Below are 22,731 nucleotides of genomic sequence, written 5' to 3' on the forward strand. Positions count from 1 at the left end.
GAAAAGAGTTTCATTCATAGCCTGATAATTCAATCATTTTGTTGACTCAAATACCAAACTTACATATGGAAGAATAGCTCTCTTTGTGAGATGGCCCGCTTCAGTCCAACCCCTTGGATCAGAGGGATTGAAACAATTGCCAATCCATGTCTATGGATCCTTTGCAAGAAAGCTCCAAAATTGAACTGATTATTTTCAAATGGAAAAAAAAAAAAACCCACACCAAATCCACTACATACTTAGACAAATTTGGTTTAACTATTAAAATATCATCAGAAGAAGACAACTTCTCTCTTACTGTTACCAAAACACTGTGAATTGTCATTCATTCCCATCTGGCAATAAAGGGAGAGAATTGCCACAGCACAAAGCTGAGAGAATAGATGCTGTTATTGTAGAGGCTAAAATGTTTTCTAGTTTTAGTCACAGAGAGTTCTCTAGAGACCAATTATAAGTCATCCTCCAGTTACTCACTTTGATTTTTGGTATTTTATTGTCATTTGCTTGCTAGCATGGAGCTCCTCTGAGCTCCATGAAGTCTTACCTTAAAGTTTGCCTCTACTCATTTCTCTGAAATGCAAACTCGGTGACCATTGCCCACAGAGATTTTGCCGAAGATTTTTAGGTTAACCATTAGGTGGATTAGGAAAGGTGAGACGATGCCATTGGGAGCGAACCACAGCTCTCTCCCTTGCCTAGCAGGCATCCTGCATTACGATTTGGAGGATAAGTGATGAGGTTCAAGAAGAGACAAGAGAGAAATTTCACCTTGCTTTTGCTCACCTTGACCACCTTATATTCACATTGTTGCCAGTCACTGTACAATGAAGTTGAGCAGTTTCTCCTTCAGATACCTTAATGCTTGGCAGAAGACCAGTAATCCTCAGTCCTCCTAAACCAGAAGGTGAACAGTTACTAGCAAGAATACAATGCTATGCTGCCCCAGGTAGCAGAAGCTTCTAGGCCTTGAACCAGCATGTTTGGAACTAGCTGTAGCTATTGCTACGGGGAATGTCATATATCCTAAGGGCTTTAGCCCGAGCCAGGGCAAGAAATGGAGATTTCAAAGAGTATTTTTCCTCCAATTAGACAAAAGTACATCATATGCAAAGAAGAACTGCCTCTTTATTGCCTCCTGCTACTACCTTACCTGTTCCATGTCAGAAATGAAGTCCAAGAGACACTCTCATACTAGCAGTCCCACCTCAGCTATCTAGAGCACCATGACCTACTGATACATGAGAATACCGTTGGGAAAACCCACTCACTCTTCCCTTACCCACAAGCTGCCTGTTAAACATTAGGTATGAAGTTAAGAGGCACGGCCAGAGGAGAAACCCACTCTGCCCAGCCCTTCCTGTTTCACACTTGTGCGCACAGACATGCAACACAGCCACCCGCCTGGTACCTAGAGGTCGGAGCAGGACCTGCCGCTGGTCCTGGTCACGTCCATTCGAGGCGATGCAGGTAAAGAAGCCGGCGTCCTCAGAGCTAACCCGGCTGATCACCAGGGCCCCGTCTGACTGCTGTCTGTGTCTGATGAACAAAACCACATGAACAAAATCTCCTCAGCTTGTGTTTGAGCCATGATATGATTCCAGCCATCAGAAATGAATCTGAGCCTTACACACAACTTTGCAGTAACACTAAGCAAAGGTATAGCAGAAGCTCAGTTCAATTCGCCATACAGCCTCTGGCCTGTAGATTCTGTATCACAGCTCTTCTTCTGAGAGCTTGAAGTCCAGGCTCTGACCTGCGACTAGAGCAGTAGGACAGCATTGTCTGGCCCTGACAAATGAAACTGCCCAGCACAGAGCAGAAAAGTCCCTGTCTGCACTGGCCAGCAACAACGTTCCCTCAGAATGGGGCTCTCCTCGCCACAGCCTGCTGCAGGAATAGTAAAGCCAGCCGGGAGCTCACCTGGGAGGGGAGAGGGGCTGCCCATCTTTCCGCCACTCAATGGTGAGAGCTGGAGATGCTTCCACTGTGCAGGGCAGTCTGACTCTCTCCCCAACTTTGGCCTCCACTACTGAGGGCTCGCTCTTGTCCATTCTCAACCTGCAAAGTCCACAAGCACAACAATGCAGCAACATCCTTGTTCAGTATCTGACCTTCAGCACAAGGCCTTCTTAATCACAAGCCTTGTTTTTTGCCTCAAGTGGGAAAGGGCGGTCTCCGTGCTCCCGTTAGAATTTGCCATTAACAACATTCACTCTCCTCAGAAAAAAAGCAGCCTCTATCAAATCCTGCTACAGATCAGCACAGCGTGGTGCTGCACTCTTGCCAGACAACTTAACCCTTCAGAGACAGCAACTCAGAGCATCTCTGTTACTTCTAACACCCCTCTGGCTAAAACCGTAAGGAAGTGTTAGCAACATAAACACACAGCAAATGGCCTGGGCACCAAGTAAGCTTCTCTCAAGGTGCAGACAGCAAATACTTTTTTAGGGTGTGAAGAGTCCACTGCAATCACCAGCCAGACTGCATGCAAGGGCATCCACTGCACACTGCAGAAAGGCTGGGCATGGGCTCTCACATCATCCATCCTCTTGTGCTCTTTGCTTTCTTCTGACTACAGATAAACACCATTTCAGAAGGGAACTAAACCAGGATGTTCCCAGAGTCAAAGAAAACATCATCTCCCCCACCCCCATTCTCTGACCTAAATTCTTGATCTCAAAAAACAAAACCAAAGAGCCCTAATTCAGTGCTTTTATAGTTCAGTGAAACACTTCTTCCTGCATTTAGGCAAAAGCAGCTAAGGGGGTTGCCGGGGATTCGGCAAATTGGCTGAGTTTTAGGCAGCGAACTCAAAAGAAGAGAGAGATCAGATCATACTCCCATTTAGTCTAGAGCCCCAGTGTTCTGCATTTAAAGTGAAAACAACTTTTAACCTTTTATTTCTGCAAGGCCTGGAACAACCAGAGAAACATGCAAGAAACTACAGAGTATGCCAAGCAGTACATGAAAAGATAGCTTGGAGTCAAACTGTTGTGTTCACAAATTACTTAAAATAAACGGCCAGGGGCTAAAGTATCTGACAGGTTGTTATTTATTTTTTTATATACACATATTTATTGTCTATTTTGTAGTAATTAAGCAGTTCCCTCTTGCTTTGCTTTTTTTCAGAATGGGTTTCTCTTTCTGACTACACTAACTGGAACAGCTAAGGACAGTTCCTCCAGCATTTTTGTATTTGTCTGAACCTGGATGCTTTGTTATCAGCCTCCCTGGACATATTTGCTAAGGATATGCTTCTTTCAAGGGACCCTTGGGAGAACAGCAGACAGCTTGCAACTGGGATTTCTGCCTGCTCCTATTGTCAGCAGTTCAGTATCCCTCGCCTCCTAACCATGCCCAGAACAGCTGATCCAGGACCTTTCCAATCTTCAGTTTTTCTACATGAAGAGATGCCATATGGTTCATCAGCTGGGCATGGTGGACAAACTGTTGCTGTATGTGAACTTACCTATATGTGAATTGCTGATGCACAGAGGAACCGGCTGCCTGTACAACCTTCCCGTCTCTGGGTAGCTCTCGGTGCTGCTGATTTTCCTTGTGAAGGACCTGACCTCTCTCACCCTCTGCCAGAACAGCACTCTGGTACTCTATTCAAAATAAAATGCCATATGTGAATAAAAAGACTGTTCTTACTGTGACCTCTTGCATAGGGCTTTCTGTGAGCTTGGGAGAACTCGCTGAATTGGAGCCAAAGAGCCCTTCAGCCATCTGTTTTCTGACTGATGCAGTAAGCCTGTGCTGCCGACTAATGAGAGTCACAGACCTGCAGGCAAGCAATTTTAGACTCTTTTCTCTTCTCTGTTATTGAATATGTTGCAGTATTCCTTAGGCCACACTGCCTTCTGCCCCCACACCATTGCTATGACATGGTACATCTCAGAGACTTAAGGCCACCAATAATGGCTTGCTGGCCCATCTTTTTTAGACTGATCTGTTGTATTTTTTCTGGATTTGCATCTTAAATATGGCATGTTTTTTGAAACAGGGAATAATTTGTTACCTAGTTGGTCTTGTTTGGTCAAAACACAAATGCATCAGCATGAACAGCTATGTAACCCAGTCATACCATACTGTGAGATTGAGGGTACAGGAAACCCCTTTTCTGAAGCCTTCTGCCTGGGACCAGGAGGCAGCTGATGGCTCTCAGAGAGGACAACATGCTTGCTACGCTGGAAACGGTACAGGTTGCAGATGGGCAATAATTCCAGGTACGAGGTGCCACTGCAGGTGGGAAGTGCTTTAGGGTAAGGGCTTTATCATAACATAACATCAGAAGAAGCCCTGTTGCCTCCACACTCTTGATTCCTGCACTGCGGAGGAGATCTGCTGCTATAACTTGCCCAAGGAACAGCACTGCTATGGGGTAAAGGCAATGCTGCCTGCACAGCTGCCTGGCAGCAGAGGACTTTTCCCGTTGTCAGCATCAGTTAATGAGCAGCGCTGAGTTACCCCTTTCGTAGAAGAGGTAGTAGAAGATTTAAGATGTAAGTAGAAGATGAATTACCTATGATCTGTAGCTGAATCTGCCGCCGTCTCTCTGTCCTCCCATCAGAAATGAGGCATGTGTAAGTCCCAGCATCCTCCAGCTTGACGTGGCTGATAACTAAAGAGCTGTCAGACTGGTAGGTGTGCCTACAACAGGAGTGGGAATCAACTGCCTCTGCGTGGCCAAGGACAGCACCTGGCCGAGGCAGAGTGGCCCTTCCTGCTGATGTTACATAAACCACCACCATGAACTGCCCTCCCCAGCTTAGAAAAAAAAAAAACCACCCTGTTGACCACAGCAGGGTCACAGGCAGGGGAAATAACTGCAACAAAGAAAGGAGGTCAGGAACGGAGAGGAATGGGAAAACAGGGAACTGCTTTCAACAATCCTCTCCCATGAGAAGGCAAACTGCCCTTCCAGGCAGGAGCCTGAGCCCCAGCAGTCATTTGCAAACAAAAAAGCAGAACTGAGCTTTTCTTAACAACTGCAATTTTCGTAACAAAAACTGAGTCTCTGGATCCAAACTGTTGAAGGAAACAGACTTCCTATGAAAAAATAGGCTTTTAAAATTATATTTATAATTTTAAAAGCATTACATTAGATGGCAGTGCCAGAAACTCCAGCCAGGGGAACTCCTGACTTACTTGGCCACAGGCTTCATCCTGGACTAGTTAAGCAGTGTCTCAGGAAAAATCCTGCACAGCCAACATTCTTTTGCACAATTGCCCACAAGTCAGTTTCCACTGGTTTTGGGGCAGCACTCATTCTGACCCATACTGCTATCTGGTGCCTCAATACAGTTGTAGAGTATACCTGTTTCTGCTGTCTATAGATCAGATGGATAGCTCATTTTCAGGAGTGTTCCTAGCTTAATACATGGGCTTGTTTATTTATTAATCCTTTTTATCCCCTCCAAAGAATGTTACCAATGAGATTAGAAAGTGGACAAGCATATTTGGCACTCTGCTCAGCAAGGATAATGAACTGCTCCGTAATGAAGAGGGTCGAGCTTACCTGTCAGAGGAGACTGTCTGGCCATCCTTCATCCACTCCACCCTGGAGAAGGGGGACATGCTTGCCTTGCAGACCAGTTGAATGTTTTGTCCCTTGACTGCTGTCACAAGAGAGAGCTTGGCTTCCTCCAGAATGGTTCTGAAAGATAAAGAGATTCCAGGGACCCCTCAGCTGCTCTTCTCTCCTTAGGATCTTCCAGTGTGACTATAGACAACCACAGTATAAAGAAGGACTAGCTGCTCATTTAGCTCTGAGCAGAGGCAGCATGTAATATAGCAAGTCTTCTGCACAGCAAAGGCTGGTCTGGATAGATTCATCACCACAAGCAAACCAAGGAGACAGCCATAGCTATGTAACTCTCTCTTCTGAGAACTAGGCTCAGCTCAGCAGATTGACAGAGATCCAGACTCAGACATATCTAGCTCTACACAACCTCAATTTTCACTGTGACACTGTCTAGATCCTGACCCAAACTGCATTTTAAAGACTTTCCCAGAATAACCCACTACTTCTCTGTGCAGCACTGAGATAAATGCTGTGAAGCCAGAGTCAAGTAAATGTACTGATCAGAATGGGCAAACCACCTACGGATTTTCATTTACAGTATGCCTCTCAAAAAAAGGCCTCAGCATCCCAGTCTTTTCACGCTTCTTCCAGTGCTGTCAGAGTGTAATGAGAGTGCAGGGAATGAGAAACCTCTTAACTCCAAGGCCTGGCTAATATGATTTACCAAAGCCAATATATAGCCAATCTGTCACAGGGTCAGCTGGGCTGGACCTACGTTTCCACTGCAGAGGAAGCTGCACTGATGCTTCACAATGAGCAGACTGAAATGACCAAAAAATAAAATAAAATCACCTGTGCTGATTCTGTGCTGGGAAGGAGTCTGCAGACACCTGGTGCCCAAAGCTCTCTGTCACAGAAACGTCTGTTCCAGAAGCCTTATGCCACTGCTTGCCTTCACGTGGCAGCACCTGTTGGCCACTGCTACTCTGCTTTTGGGAGGGCCCAGGCACTGCTGTTTCCCCTGTCAAGTGCAGCTGGCTCAGGCTTTTCAATCTACTTTGCTGGGTGCCCCATTGCTGGCTCTCCATCACACCAGATTTTTGCGAAGCTTCTGGCAGCACCTGCCTTCTCCAGTAGTTCTCTCCATGTCTGTTCTGCGAGGGGTTTGAAGCCCCATAGGATCTTCCTTCTTGGCCATGACTTGAAGACTCTCTTGGCAGGTGCTGCTGCTTACCCTGAGCAGCACCCATATGAAAATGAGAGCCAGTGTCCTGCCGTTGCAGGGCTCCTGTGCCAGAAGAGGGCTGGTGCTCCAAGGGACTAATCCCCACAGAGCTATGACACACTCTCATGCATTCCTCCTCTGAGGCAAAGCTGTTTTTATTGCCATGGCAGCCACCATACCAGAACCGGTTGCACTTGCCAACAACAGTCACAAAGTACCAGCGAGTGGTCCAGTTCGCACAGGGGCCGTGAGCACTGGGCAGCAGGCACATGACAGGATATGCTGCCAGAAAGAACAGAACAGAAGAGCATGTGAGGGTCATGAAACACAAAGGTCTGAGTTCTTCAAGCCACTTGCCTAAATGATGGGCCTTATGGGCAGTGTTGGTGGAAAGGTGAGACACCTGAGTTTTTCACCCAGCTGTTTTGAAATAGGGCAGCTGCTCTGATGTTTCCCTCCATCTTAGTTTTCCCACTAGCAGAAAGAGAACTCAGCTCAGAGACATTTCTGAGTCTAAATAGTTATGGCCTTTCCAGGAAATCCTGCAGCTAAAAGGTTGATCTTGGGTCTTCTTCCACGAGCGGCACATAGCCATCATACGCACATTTCCAGCCCACAGAGCAAGTGGATTAGACCCAGTTGTGAAGATTCATGCACTGCAGAATACTCCTGCAAATAAAGAGGAGCATGGCCAAAGGTGTCTGCGAACACCATTCTGTGCTCTGAGTCACAAATATCAGAGTCACATGCTGACAAATACTGATGCAGGGCTCTGACTGAGAGGCCCTTTGCTGAGCTGTGGCAGAGCAGAGAGGACAGGCAGACGTTTCCCTTTCTCCAGGGCAGTCTCACAGGGCTGGTGACCACACAATCCCTTTGCTGCAGCAACAGGGGAAAGCAACGCAGCAGCAACCTGCCTGCAGAGGATACAGCTGGGAACTACAGGAGAGGAGATGCTTTTGCCCAGCGCCTCTAGCATCCTTGTAGTAGAGTAAGCACTGTCCTCCTCCCCCCTCCCCCCCCGATCTCTGCTGGTTAAATATCTCCACAGAGCCCTATACAGCAGCTCCATCCTTAGCTGTAGCTCTTATTGCACTCCTGCCCAAATGGGGTTGTCTGAAGGCAGAACATGGCTCCTGTTCCTCAGAGAAGAGCCTACTTCACCTAAACCCAAATAATGAATTTGGAGAACCAGGCTATACCAGGTTGTCTTCCCAGTGTGAAACAGCTACGCACTGACAGAGATTACACACAATTCTGCTCTAACAACAAAAGAGGAAAATAAGAACTTCTGTGGTAGCTAACTTAGCCAATTAGCAGCTTTCCTACATTCCTTTTCTCTAAATTAGAGAGGTATGGATTTCAAGGATGGCCTGTTCAGTGGATTAAGAATTAGGTTGGCTCACTGCAGCCAAAGGGTTGTGATCAATGGTTCTATGTCTAGATGGAGGCCGGTCACAAGTACTGTCCTTCAGGGACTGGTACTCTTCAAGACCTTCAACAACGACACAGACGATGGCATCGAGTGCACCCTCAGCAAGTTTGCAGATGACACCAAGCTGAGCGGTGCAGACAATACAGTAGGGGGAAAGGAAGTCATCCAGAGGGACCTAGACAGGCTGGAGAAGTGAGCCGATGAGAACCTAATGAAGTCCAACGAGGCCAAGTGCAAGGCGTTGCACTTGGGCCAGGGCGATCTCAGGTATTTATACAAACTGGGGGAAGACCTCTTTGAGAGCAGCCTGGCAGAGAAGGACTTGGGGGGTCCTGGTAGACAAGAAGCTGGACATGAGCCAGCAGCGTGCACCTACAGCCTGGAAGACCAACTGTGCTATGGGCTGCATTCAAAAAGGGGTGGCCAGCAGGGAGAGGGAGGTGATTGTCCACCTCTACTCAGCTCTTGTGAGGCCCCATCCAGAGTTCTGTGTCCAGGCCTGGGGCTCTCAGCACAAGAAAGACATGGAGCTCTTGGAACAGGTCCAGAGAAGGACCACTACGATGACGAGAGGGCTGGAACACATCTCCTGTGAGGAAAGGTTGAGGAAACTGGGCTTGTTTAGCTTGGAAAAGAGAAGGCTCTGAGAGGACCTCATTGTGGCCTTCCAGTACTTGAAGGGAGCATATAAACAGGAGTGGGTATGACTGTTTACATGGGTGGATAGTGATAGGACAAGGAGGAATGGTTATAATCTAAGACAGAGGAGGTTTAGCTTAGATATTAGGAGGAAGTTTTTCTACACGATGGTGATGCTCTGGAACAGATTGCCCAAGGAGGTTGTGGATGCCCCATCCCTGGAGGCATTCAAGGCCAGGCTGGATGTGGATCAGGGAAGCCTGGTCTGGTGGTTGGCAACCCTGCACACAGCAGGGGGGGGGCTGAAACTAGATGATCATTGTGGTCCTTTTCAACCCAGGCTATTCTATGATTCCCTTTAACCTTCCCTATCCCAGCCATGAGGCAGAATTTGTTTTCAAGGAGACCATTCACTACAATTTCCAGAGGTCAGAACTTCCACACAGGAAGTTTCCAGATGGTACTGATTTCTGTGTAATTCTTCCTGTGTTTCTAACCAAACAAGTCAAAGCATCACTTACGGTAGTTGGGCCTATTGAGACATCCTTCCCCTTCAGGACCTGCAGCCGAAGCGACACTGTCAAAACAGCAGCCGTACACTGAACTGCGGCACTCGCCAGAGGGGTGCTGCTGGGATAAGGCTTGGCTTGCCTTAGAGACAGGAATTGAAAGCCAAAAGTTATCATGCATACATGAGGGCAGCAGCACATGCAAAGCACCATGTCCAAGCTGTTGACTGCAGGATGCCAGCTGCTAGAAGAATCACTGCTCATTTGTTTGCCTCCTAGAGGCTTTCATGCTGGCAAGGGCTGGGAAACTTGGCTGTCAGCCATGAAGCCAGTGCTGCACCTCCCTGCAAAACACACCTAGCCAGCCTAGGCAGTAGATCGGATTTTTCAAATGGCCCCACCAGACACCCCAAGCTATATGAGAGGAATTTCCCCCCTAAATATTTTATCCTCAATTAATTTGCAGAGATGATAAACAAGGACAATTGTTAGTGGCAATATTTTTCTGTATTTTTTTTTCTCCCAGAAATCGGATGGCAAGTTTCTAACAGACAGAAATTTCATTACTCAGGATTATTCAACCAGTTCTACACAGGATTCTTCTCTCCTTCTCAGACAATTCCCAACCACTCCCTCTGTCCCCTGCTTACAGAGGATCACAAGCAGATGCCCAAGACTGAACAGGAATGAAGTACGCCAAGGGGCCTCATGCCACACATGGAGTATTACTGGGACAGATGAAGTATAATAGAAACACATAATCTGAGTAATCGGGTCAAAACTGAATCTTCACACGTAATGGGCAGCTAAAACCCAAAGGGTTTTTGTGCTTACTGTTGGAACAGCTGCAGCAGGCTGATTTCTTCTCATATGAATATCACTGTCATGCTGTGGGCATCCCACGTTGTTTGGACCTTGGGCAGCTGATACTCCATCAGGACAGCATCCATACCTACAGGCAGAAGGCAGAAAGGCTGCAGCAATATCTGACCTGCTTAGTTCAACAGACACAGACTGAAAATTCCAGTAAGCCTCCAGGAAATGCAGTGCCTCCCTGCTCAGGCCCATCTACTCACAGCTACCTGTTCTGGTGACAGGTGTTGAAGGAACAACCTCTCCCCAAAGGGCCTGAAGCTGGAGTGTGTCCATCTGGACAGCAGCCATGTGGGGTCTGATAACAGTTCTGAGATCTGGTTCCTGCAGTGGGGTGCTGAGTGGTGCTGAGCTGATGATAATTTGATGATCGTGACTGGGATTCCCAGCGAACAGGCAACAAGTTGATGCCATGGTCCTCAGTGGAATTGATGTGGTGATTCCTAGAGCTGCTGTGAACTGCAGAGCTCCCAGGGAGCAACCTTCCATCACCAGAATCTGTGGAGATAACTCCTTACAGCATGCAAGTGAGCATCTGCTATCTTATACCTGCTCAAAGCTACAAGGCAAGCTTTTCTGTATCAAGGTTTCACCTGAATATGTGTCTTCTGGCTCTTCCTTCTGAATTTGGTTGCTCTGAGCCTCTTCTGTTCTGCCCTAACCATTCACCCTGCTGACCCATAAGAAATCATCTGTCACATTGCTTTTATCCCCTTGTAGTAGGACACATGAACCTTTTTTCTAATCTCCTTTAGGCAGCATTTTTCTCAGACAGCACTTATGCTCATATGATATCTCATGATATATATCATACTCATGATATCATACGTCAGAACCTGGGATATCTTTACAGCCTGCTACATGCATGAACTCACAGGTAGTTCTCTATTGGTGTGAAGAACCTATAATTTATCCCTGACTCCAAGAATTCTGGAAGTCCATGAAAAGAACAAGAGAAAGGGAGAAAAGAAGGATCCTTCTCCCTACCATACCCTGTTTCAAGCCCACCATTACCAAACCCAAGCAAACAAAATTCTGAACCTGTGGGAGGGCTGTTTGGGTTGTAACGCGTCAGCAAAGACTGTCGACTGATATCATATCCCATAGTGTCCTGCATACTGGGGACCTCTGCAAAGAGAGACATACACAAAATAAGTGCAGCTAGTCCAACTATATTCAAATAATTGCAAATGCATCAGAAAAGTAACAGGAGTCTAAGGTTGACAAAAATGTGTTTCTTCTGGAAAAGCTGCTGATCAGCAATTGGATTCAACTGGATTGTCAGGACAGCTACCTGCAGTGGGTAGGCAGCCAGAATTCACCATTTCAGCTATGACAAAGACTAACTACAGACAGCAAGTAAAATCTCCAAACAGTTTACAGCTGGTCCACAAGGGGATGAGAGCTGGCTACAGTTTCTAACTACTAAGTCTGTCCAGGGTGTTAGTCCTTAGCTCTGTGATTCATGATCAGTCTGCAATACAAACTGGGACAGAGTCAAGGCAAAATACTGAATTCAGAATAGAAACACCAATATTGCTCCCAAGCCCATTACATGTGTTTCAAACAGCACAGGTACTGGGACTCTGAAGATGCTATGGTTTTAGGTGCAAAAGCACAGGATGGAGACAGGTAAGCAGGGAGCTGAGTGCACAAGCTTTTGCAGAGTCTTGGCAAGAAGCAACTTAGGAAAAGTTGGGTGTCTATCAAATCAACTCACGCTGTGGCAGGTAGCAAGGCTGCACGTTGCAGCTATCCAGGGTGGCTGGCTTCTGTGGTTGGATGGCTTTGCATATATCAGCACTGTAGAATTTGGAGTCACCATCAGCACAGATAACTTGGCGTGTCCGGATGCCTGAACTGCAGCTCTTTGAACACTTGAGTACAGAGAGAAGGCAAGTGAGCAGGAACCAGAGTCAGAATGCAGAAACAACCACAGACCAAGAGTATGGAACAGCTGTGATTAGCTGCAGGCCGAGCACAGCTTCCTCCACCAAGATAAGGCAAACAACAGCCCAGCTGGATTCATCTGAACAGAGGTACTCTTAATCATTTTGCCAAATGTTGCATCCAGCCCTGAACCATTAAGCTCCAAGATATGCTTACTTTCTAACATCTAGACTTGCTGCTTTGCCAAGGACAGTGTGGCAAGGAGCTGGAATAATCAGCAGGAGTGAACTGTTCCAGACTGACCTGAAGGCACCTTAGCACTACAGGGATCCACCAGTTGTTAAAGGGCCAGTTTTGAACTCTGAATTCAAAAAACAACAGGCAGCATTTTACAACAGGAAACAAATGGATAGCTTTCTTGTAAGCAGCTAACTGGATTTCCTTTCACTGGAAGCTGTGAGTGAAAAGGAAGCAACAAGCAGCAACTCTGGGCAGAGAGGGCAGTGGAGAAGATGAGAACCAACCTGTTCACAGAAAGTTTTCAGACACTGGGAGAGTATTCTTTTCTTTTATTCAGATACAAGTAGGAGCTCTCTGATATTGGAAAGCCTGAGGCCAGGAAAGATCAGATTAAGGTATGCAGCTTTCTTAGCTGTTATTAAAACTCAGCTACACCACACAAAGAATCAGATGTAACGTGTTTTAACTCAGAACAAGCTGGTCTCACTAGCATGGAAGGGAAACAAGTGTGCTTGGAAATCACATGGTAGATTGGATCTCCCCCATCTCCTCCCCCGGGTATGTTTCCCAGGCTGAAAACAGCCTGTCTCCCTCCACAAGGGAGACAAGATTAATCCAGCTAAAGACAGTCTATCTGAACAATTACAAAAACAGTTTAAATTATTTCACCAAACATGATGACCAGTCCTGAAGCCTGAAGCTCTAAGCCATATTCAGCCCATGAGCTGTTTTGCTTTTCACAGTAATGGAGCAAATAAATGAGAATAAGCAGCAGGAGTGGATCATTTCAGTTTATTGGCTGCATTTTGCCACTGTCACTGAAACTATAGTCTCCCCCTCCAAGAAGGATTTATTTTTATAGCAGCTGCAAACAAAGCAGGCAACAGATTAACTGGAGCATTACTAGTGCCAGTTACAATGCAACTGTGAGCCAAGGGATTGGTAATGAAGTACATGCTTTCCAATTCAGCCAATTCCAGGCTGCACTGATTAAACCTTGTTTGCAAGGAACACAGCAATATAATCAATTATTTCCGATGCATGAAAGCATGATGCTTACCAGGCCCCAGTCTCCAACGTGCCAGCCGACTTCTTGGATGCAGTTCTCCTTAAGGCAGGGCTGGGTGGCTGGTGGCTTTGGTTCCATCAAACAAGCAAAGTCCTGAGCCTGAGAGCCCCGCTGCGTTCTGCAGGTGACTGTCCGGGTCTGGACACCTTCCCCACAGCTGGCTGAGCACTGTGGAACAGAGCACAACAGTGAAAAGGAAGCACCTACTTTACACTTGCATTTCCAGGCTGTGGTCCCCAGCAACAGGGCAGAGTACCACTTTAAGAATGTCTCAAACAAGCAACCAGCATTAAAAACCATATTCTTGGATGGGAATGAGCAGAGTGGTTGTCTGTGCTGTAGAAGAGACAATATGGCATGTTGGATAGGATCTGGGAACTCACTGGATAATTTTGGCTTAGTTACGTAACTTCTCCTGCTCTCTATCAAAAAAGACAAGAAGAATGAATGACTTTGGAAAAAAATACCAGTCCAACAGAATATATTCAGAACACGATGTTTGTAGATGGCAGGAGATACCTGCAAACTAATGTTCACAGAATCACACAGAATCACAGAATTGCAGGGGTTGGAAGGGACCTCCAGAGATCATCGAGTCCAACCCCCTGCCTAAGCCAGCTCAAGGTAAAGAATTCAGGGGAAGATAAAAAGACAAGGTTCTTGTATTTCTCATGTCTTTTTCCTGAAGACCTCATGCTCTACTTTATGGTGTCAAGCTGTGAGACATCATCTTCCTATGCATGTAAATGCCCTTTTGCAATCCTCTGTTAAATTCACAGTGGTTTTGTCTGGAATCCAGCTCAGTTCCCCAGGAATTGCCGAAGTCAACTACATAGGAAATTACCTGAGAGCTGTCTGAACTACTTTGAGCTTCCCAGTAGAGTGCTACTTATTTACCAGAGTGACCTTTTGTCTCCAATAACACATAGGTGAAGTCATTTTTTTTGTAACCCCAGAATGAATCATTTAGGAATCAATTTGCAAGAACAGGTCACTTAGTGCTTTGTGCCTTTCCTAAATAGTGCTCTCATTCCACAAGCCTGAATTCACCTCAGTATTCACACCCTACATCTCATGAGAGTACAAAAACAACAACAAAAAAACGTTACAGTCCTGCTTATCATGCCTCAAAGTCGCATTTCATGCTGCTGCTGCATCACTTGACAAAGAAATACCACAAGCCTGTAAATCAAATGTTGCAAGAATGCAACACACTTCTTTCAAAAAAAAAAATTCACTCATGCTTTAGGGACTGAGTAGATGCAATTCAATGATATTTACTACCTTTGCTTTCTATGACTTTTGAACATAAGATGTCTTCTAAATGCCTGGCTGGTAGTGCTGAGTGCATGTAGTTTGGAGGATAAATGCACACTGCAGCTGACCAGAGAAGCCTTGCACTGATACACAGCCTACAGTAAACAGCAGGTCACCAGCAGTTCAATAGCATCTTCCTTACTGACTGTTGTGATTTAGTACTGCCATTCAGGGGCTAGTAATGCTGGGCCAGCAATACGCATGGAAATAAGCAGCATAAGTGGGAACCATGAGCTCCTGTTTTACAGAGGGGAAATGTTACTGCACAAGAACAGCTGCAGCACAGCAGCTCTTAGCCTGCCCTTCACCAGGCCTGGCTCAGAAACAAACACTGGCAAGATCTGGTAGATCTGATGAAAATACAGGGGAGAGAGCATGTGGTGAAAGGAACAGGAAAAAAATTATCAAAAGGCATAGATGCTATTTGGAGAACTCTGGAGGACTGCAGGGACAGTCTGCACCTTGCCATGGACATCCACCTTGTACAGTCTCAGAGAAGGTGCCTGGCTTTTCACCCTCAAACTCTGGCAGACCCTCCTTTAGTGAATGCCATGTGGCAGTTGCTTCTCACACAAACTCACCTCTGACCAGGGCCCTGTGCTCCAGGTTGCACACTGTCTCCTGTTGCAGGGCTGACTGCTGTGAGGCTGCTGTGCAAAGGCCATACACTCAGCGTTGTCCACAACACCTTGGGAGTTCTGACCATCAAATGCTACACAGTAAACAGAGCGAGTCTGGGTGCCTCCACCACAGGTAGCTGAGCAGGGTCCCCACTCCCCTGTTTTCCACCTGCAGGTCACAGAATCAAGCAAACAAATAATGGCCCAACTAAATGGCACAGAAGTCAGTGCCGTGTCCGTGTTGCAGTCAGACAAGGAAAATGTCTTCTTTGCAGAACAGAGTCAGAGACAAGTTCCTATTTCACCAAGCACTGCCCAGCTTGATTGGCTGTGCAAAGCATGAGTCCCACTCCAAAGGCAAATGCCCAGCTACAAAACACTTGTTACTCTGGAAATGCAGAGCTTTCCCTAAGGGGAAGTTTCATTTCCATGGCTTTTGGTTTCCTAACATCTGCAAAAATATTATGCCTGGAATGGAACACTAAAGAGGAAGAAAAAATAATAGTAATAAAATAATAATAATAATTAAAAACAAACAACAACAACAAAAAAACAATCCAAGAAAAGTAGCTCGCAATCCATCATGCTCCAGCCACCGTCCAAAGCAGAAGACATCACCAAACTGAGATCTCAATCTGCCTGCAAACTACGCTCAACTCTCCAGAAGCACTTACAAACTTTTAATTGACAAACCAACAGAAAGATGGCTTACTCCTCTCATTGGCTGGATTATCTAACAGAAGCACATAGCAAAAGTAAAAAAAAAAAAACTTCAAACAGATTCTGGATTTGGTTGCTGAAACTGTCACGGAAATGTTACATCCTTGCTAGCAGAAGTGCAAACGTGCAGAAAACAGTCACAGTGGATGGTAGAATCCCTCCCTTGTCCATTCCTGTGTCTCGGTGCTGCCCACACAGTTGGGAGCACAGCTTGCATGGCCTGACTTCAGGGATTTCAGACTCCAGCATGGAGTGGAAGCAGTTAAAAGGCACTGGTGATACAGGGGGTGTATCACGGTGATCTACTATCTCCCTCTTTCAGACACCTAAGCCCCAGCCAGAGAGTAAAGACAGTTCATGTTTTCTCCCCTACCTTTCCAGTTGCTCCCCCTGGTCTGCCCTCATAACTAACTTTCAGCCAGCCAATTCACATTCATACCCCATCAAAAACTCCACAGCAGACTCAGCCAAGAGAAGACATGTTCATCTCCTTAAGATACTTTTTTTCTGCTATTAAAGAAGCAGATAGCCTAGAACTGAATACCGTTTACCACAGAATAAGATATTTCCTTTGGAAAGTGAACAATTACAGCAAACAGAAGCCACTTAGAGCAGTGTGCCTACCGAGCTCAAAACAAATTAATTGATCGAGCTTTTACAGAAGTTCCAGATGGTATGAAAACAAGAGTGTTTTGCTTCCTGTGAAGAAAGCGTGCAGTTTTAGAAAGATTTTATCAACTGGATGGACTCAATTACAGATTCCGTCAACTGCAGTCAAGACATCTCTGACACTTGTTTCATGTCCCTTGTATGGAAAGATCAATCGTAACGATGGGACCATTCAGAGGTAAGTCCTATGCTATTAGCAGTTTGCTGGGAACACTTGTTTTGCTTTTATTCTATTTTACTTCTAACACCTCAGTGGACATTCTAAGTACTGTATCTGTGACAGCCTTTCACTCACCACAGTATGTAAGCAATTTTCTGCCTGATACAGGACCCAGGCCAAAGAAAGAGCTTTTGAGGAACTTTGAGGTTTTTGCTATGGCACTCTGGAGTTCAGTCCTGGTCAATGACTCAACAGACCTAGCCCATCACATTCTCTTTTCCTGCTTTTTATCTTGATTAACCAAACAAAAAATCTTAAAAAACATGCCTCCACCACTCTAGCCTAAAACAAACAACTATCAAGCCAAAAGCTATGAAGAATCTGTCTCTTCCTCAACTTCATACCAGTCAAGTTACAAGCAGCACTCAAAACCACCTAAGCAAAGCTGCCAGCCAGCACCCTCCACCATCATTTTCATCAGCAAGAATCAAAAGCAAAGCATGGCCCACTGCTACCACCAGTGCCAAAGGAAAGACTCCAAGTCCCCACACACTCTAGTGGGCAACTAGGTGGAAAGCAGAAGATAGCAGCTGCCTTCCCGTTGTCTCCTCAGTGTTACCTCTTCATCTGAGAGCTCCGTGCTCCACCGTGGCTCCAGGCTTGTGGCGGAGAGATGTAAGAAGTCCTTTACACACAGAACAAAGAATTTAAACAACTTAAAGCATGTAGCTATGGGCTAATACGAATTCAGAAATGTTCCCAGTTTTCCAGGTACTCCCTGGCCCACAGCAAGTCTCCACTATAACAACCAGATACACAATGAGATATGCAGTTAAGGCTCTGGTTACAGCTCTGGATGCTTTTAAGAGCCAATTTAAGCCAATTGCTTAAATTGTAATCAAGGCTATGTAATCAAGGGACAAGGGGGAAATGGTTGATTAAATGGGTCTGAAAATAATAGAAAAGGAGAAGATTCCAGGATTCATCTATTTCAAAGAACAAGGACACTGAGAATGCAGAAATGACAAAATTAGACCAGCTCAGACCTACTTCTCTTTTTTGGCAGGCTCCATTTGAAGAGAACAGAAACCACAGATTCTATTCCTTACCTTCTTTCACAGATTCTGCCTTCCCTACCTAGAGGCTAGAAGACTATCTTCCACAATTATGCTAGAAAGAAAATATAACTGGTCTATGAAAATGAACATAGGACCTACCAAGACCATTTCTTGTGCACATAAGAACACTTGTCATACAGTTATCATCCCCAACTTTGATTTGGGCTTTCTCTAAGAAGTGAAACATTTCCTTGGAAAATGCCAAGCACCATTTTCCTGGCTCCAAAAGCACCTCAGGAAGAAGACAGAGCTCAGAAGTGGAAAGGAAATCTTACCTTTTTGTTTGGGGACAAGCCTGATGGCCACATGTCCGGTTACTGTCTGGTCGTGGTTTGTTACTGCACATATAGTCTGGATAAATCTCATTGTCTATGGTACAAAACACCAAACGGGATTGGAAGCCTGAAGGTCAAACAAGAAAGTATACTGATCAATGTAGGGCACCCAGGAAAATGTACCAGTGTTTGAAATGCAGTGGCATTGCTAAGACAAGATTCTAAAGCAGCACTGAATCCACACCTGCAACTCACCAACCTGGAAGAGTCAGGTGCAGCTCTTGGTCTGTCACCACGTGTATGAATGACGCCTACTCACAGTATACAAGTTCACAGGAAATAAAAAAGACAGAATAATTCTGTATAGGTGAGGGACCCTTTTGTTTGAGTGGGTTAAGAGTCACAAGGGAGATGTCATAGGCATATGTTGCTCACGAAGGAACCCTGCTTGGTGTGTGCTGTTAGACCTAGAAGGTCAGTCTTGTGAAGACTAGATGTTGTAAATCTTTATGTTTCTTACTGGTTTAGAATATCAGCTCCCACAACTACAGTATGGCAAGAGCTACCATCAGCAAGACAAGAAGAGGCACACAGAAACTCCATAGTCAGATGGAGGCTTTTGGTTTGATTGCTGGGGCATTTTTTGGTGGTTGTTTTTTAGTTTAAAATCAATAGTTTTGCTGATGCAAACTGAACATGTGGTGACACCCCGTAGTATCTGACAATCTTCCTGTTCAGAGAAATGGAATCTTACAGGTGACAGTAGAGGGTACAGAGGTGTGATACAACCCAGTTTTGTAGACCAGGTCAGCTTGGAAAGTGGTTTCAAGAGTTTGAAAAGGCCTGCAGAGGACATTAAGAACTGAGGTAGGACAAGATAAAACAAACACATCCCTATGATCCAAGATCCAAGTAACAAGTCTGAGGATTAAGACATGTAAAATTAGACAGGACAATGCAAGGAGCACAATCCTCTTGTGATTCCATGCGACTCTCTCTTGAGAAAACCTTAACTGCCACCAGCAGATATCTGTGTTGTCTTCCAGCAGGAGACTGCTGAGAAGCAGCTGCAGAGGGCAGCACGCTGCCTCTTCATGGTGTGGATATAAACCTTGAACCACGTTGCCAGAGACCAGGTCCTGCCCCCTTACCTCCTCCACACTCAGAGCTGCACTCACTCCAGGAACTGTAGCTCCAGCTGTAACCTGTGGACTGTCTGTGTGTAGGCAGGTAGTATTCATACTGTACTCCTGGGTTTGGCTCCTGACTGATGAGCTATGAAAGCATGGGATAAAGTCATGAAAATAGCAGCAGCGCTTCTTCCCTTCACAGCATTTCCCACTGTGTCTGAGGGTTTGAGCCGATTTGGTCCCTCCAGTTGAAAGAAGTCTTTTTCTCTGGGCTGTGTTTTCTGCTTGCTTTCTCTGATTATCTAGGGAGCATCATTTTTCAGAAAAGGGTGCATCCATCTCTCTCATAGGCAGAAGATCTACCTGGTCTGTTACAGTAATACCCTGACATGGCCTACGGTACACTATAATATGCAGTACCCTAGAGCCTGTCCCTGCACCAAACCCATTCTGTGCAAACTCATCTGAAAGTTAGAGCTCAGAGGAATACATCAGGCCTTGCTTTGCTCCTTTTTGGGCCTCAGAACACCAGCATAACACTGTGTTTTCTGCAAGCAAAACACCATGGTCTAGATTAAGGGCCTAGAGCTTTGTAAGATTCCTGTAGGCCCAGTTATCTTTCAAGAGTATTTCCCATCTCAACTTCACCAATGTACTCCCACTGCACTACGTGACGACTGCTATGCAAAACAAGACAGTATCAGTGGGGGCAAGCACAGCCACTTACCTCAATGACCAAGGGCTCTGTGGTGGGACCCCTGGCATGGAGGAGCTCTGGGGCAAGATCACCTTCTGAGCCACGATCATAGTGCATAACTGTGCTAGCTATATGTAGCGTTCGGCTGAAGTCAATTGTCCAATGCCCATTCAGATAATAATCCCCTTGCACATTCTTGACAGCTGGATAAACCCACATGCCAGAGAAGAAAAGGCAATAAATTAACATTTATGACTTGAAATCTGGTTCTAGCTACTGCTAGACAGTTCCTGTTCTAGACTTTCAAGGTACTGGCAGCCCACAGAGCTCTCAGCATCATAATTTGAGCACCACCTCTTTGCATTACTATTGCAATCCTCTAAAGTGGAGAGACAATCTAATATGGCAGCACCTATCACCATTGCAAAAATTCACATACAAAAATGAACAGTAGAATTCAACAGGGATGCTCCCATTTTCACTAAATTCTGCATCACAGGCGGGGCAAATAAAGGGGAACATTATCCACCAAAAATGCTGGACCAGCCTAGCATTTCCTTGCCAGAAGCTGCTGTATATTCAGACAGTTCTTGCCAGTTTTGCTGCAGAGAAAGCACTTATATGCTGCACAGTCAAATTCCTCCAGCTTATTCCAATACTGACTTTATCTTCTTCATTGAAAATGAGGTTAATCTGAAGCCCAGAGTTGAGCATCATTACACTTCAAAGATACTCAGTATTCAGACCTGATTTTCAGTCTTCCCCTCTGCCAGATCAAACTATCAAGGCAAACCTTGCAAATCCTAGTGTACTGAAAACCAAATTTTAATGCAATGGCTGGAGTCCAAACAGACTGAAACACATGTTCCAATATCAGTCTTACCTATAAAGTTCCTGCTTGGCATAACCTCCTTGATTTGGATGCTGGTGGCTCCCACAGGGATGATGAACATTTGATTGTACCCTGAAGAAAAATTAAGGGGATTACTCAATATTTATCTGTTAATAGTACACAGTCACATTTGTGCTTCAATGATTCTTCCAATTTCATCTGTATCTGAACAACTGGATGAGCTTTATGATGGTGGCTCAACACATTTCAGTTGTCACTTTATCTGTATTCTGAATAGCTTCACCAAAAACTCTCAAGATATCAATCTCAAGATATCAATCCATGGGCATACAGTTTCAATTACACCTCAGAAAAGTAAGCACATGGATTAGCGCAAAGTCATTTTCTTAATGTTCTAAAATTTAGGATTTCAGTAACTGGCATATTGGGTCTTGACTAAGATTTGATTACAGCACAGTTGTCTTGAAATGACTAAAAATTGGCCAAAGGCAGAAGATTCAGTTCCATTTATAGCCTTGCAGAAATTCTAGTAGGGCTTTCAAGACACTGTGTATAGGGATAGTCTTATGAAAATGGTATAGAGCTATATTCACATGGTACATTTATAGCACCTGTTAGAGACTGAACAGGGAGAGACACCAGGAGAATTTCAAGTACATTTGACTCTTCTGAGACTGAGAAAATGATTCCCTGAGTAAGGCAATCAATACGTTTTGTGATACTGAAGTGCCACATTAGTTTAGTTTTAACCTTCCCCTTATCACATGCCTGAACTATACAGATCAACTGTACCTTTGGGGAGGTTGGGCACATCGAAAGTACCCTTCACATCATAGCAGGTGCTGTTATCTCCTCCACACTGTAGGCATTTGTCCTCCTTCTTGGTAGATTCTAGTATGTTATCACAGCCAACAGCCTGTCAGGGCACAGGGGCATCAATATGAATAAACCATAATGACAAGGGAAAGAAAGACAAAATGGCTAAATGATGGACTGTACTTATGAAAAAGCCTGAATCTAGGGAGTGTGGGAAATCAGAAGGTAGGAAAGCTGTTGTCAAGAGAAGGACAGAGCTGACCTCTTCCCTTTCACTTCCAGAGACAGGTAGATAAAAGCTGTTGATATCCTCCTCAGCATCTCAGAAACTGAATGAATCCACTTTTCAGATATTATTACAAAGGGCCAAGCAGAAGAAAGGGAATAACCTGAAAGACAAATAGACACAATGGCAGAGGAAGGAAGCAACAGGATGACTCACTTGACAAACTCCTTCTACACAAATATCCCGCTTGCCAGGTTCACAAGTAGTTCCATCTATCACAGTTTCCTTGTGTCTGTAGTAGAAGTTTTCTCCCTTCGGAATACAGTTTAACTCACACTTATTGGGTGCTGGTAGGAGAGAAAAAAAATACTGTGTACCATGGTTAATAGCTTGCTAATGCATCAGAGTCCTGGTTTTAGATTACAGAAGCAGAAAGAGGAGTGAACTGATATTAAGTGGCAGATATAGAGCAGATTTCTGTGTCACAAACTGCTGGATGATGGAAAAGTGCCCTGGGAAAGCCTCACTGTATGCATCCTTTTCCTCAGGCACTGTGATTGGCAAGTGCTAGAGAGGTCATGTTGGCCCATGGGATATTTGGTTCCTTAGTAGAACTCTTCTTACACCCCACAGAGTGAGTACAAAGCTTTTTGGAAAGAGAATAAGTGTTGGTACAGAACACAAGAAAGCTGTTATTTTAACAGACAGTAAGTCACTGGAAAT

At 45.2% G+C, this 22,731-nt stretch overlaps 1 protein-coding gene across 8 annotated transcripts in view; it reads right to left on the reverse strand.

Moving 5' to 3' along the window:
- The window catches only part of PAPLN (papilin, proteoglycan like sulfated glycoprotein), a 63,487-nt gene that overhangs the window by 5,127 nt on the left and 35,629 nt on the right, over window positions 1-22,731 (reverse strand). For 7 of the 8 annotated variants that reach the window (XM_042813519.1, XM_042813514.1, XM_042813517.1 and 4 more), the window contains 21 exons: window positions 22,225-22,355; window positions 21,759-21,882; window positions 20,997-21,077; window positions 20,144-20,316; window positions 19,438-19,561; window positions 18,287-18,413; window positions 17,513-17,578; window positions 15,306-15,513; window positions 13,399-13,575; window positions 11,929-12,085; window positions 11,250-11,336; window positions 10,418-10,706; window positions 10,170-10,287; window positions 9,348-9,477; window positions 6,380-7,034; window positions 5,522-5,659; window positions 4,526-4,653; window positions 3,470-3,608; window positions 1,921-2,058; window positions 1,409-1,536; window positions 784-892 (listed from right to left, as the gene is read on the reverse strand). In XM_042813519.1, coding sequence (XP_042669453.1) covers window positions 784-892; window positions 1,409-1,536; window positions 1,921-2,058; window positions 3,470-3,608; window positions 4,526-4,653; window positions 5,522-5,659; window positions 6,380-7,034; window positions 9,348-9,477; window positions 10,170-10,287; window positions 10,418-10,706; window positions 11,250-11,336; window positions 11,929-12,085; window positions 13,399-13,575; window positions 15,306-15,513; window positions 17,513-17,578; window positions 18,287-18,413; window positions 19,438-19,561; window positions 20,144-20,316; window positions 20,997-21,077; window positions 21,759-21,882; window positions 22,225-22,355 — 3,427 coding nt within the window. Of the gene's footprint in view, window positions 1-783; window positions 893-1,408; window positions 1,537-1,920; window positions 2,059-3,469; window positions 3,609-4,525; window positions 4,654-5,521; window positions 5,660-6,379; window positions 7,035-9,347; window positions 9,478-10,169; window positions 10,288-10,417; window positions 10,707-11,249; window positions 11,337-11,928; window positions 12,086-13,398; window positions 13,576-15,305; window positions 15,514-17,512; window positions 17,579-18,286; window positions 18,414-19,437; window positions 19,562-20,143; window positions 20,317-20,996; window positions 21,078-21,758; window positions 21,883-22,224; window positions 22,378-22,731 lie in introns of all 8 variants that reach the window. The other variant, XM_042813521.1, reaches the window with a different exon arrangement.

This window comes from Centrocercus urophasianus, unplaced genomic scaffold (genome assembly GCF_019232065.1).
Source record: "Centrocercus urophasianus isolate 14NV4802_14NV808 unplaced genomic scaffold, USGS_Curo_1.0 seq_14, whole genome shotgun sequence".
Taxonomy (NCBI): domain Eukaryota; kingdom Metazoa; phylum Chordata; class Aves; order Galliformes; family Phasianidae; genus Centrocercus; species Centrocercus urophasianus.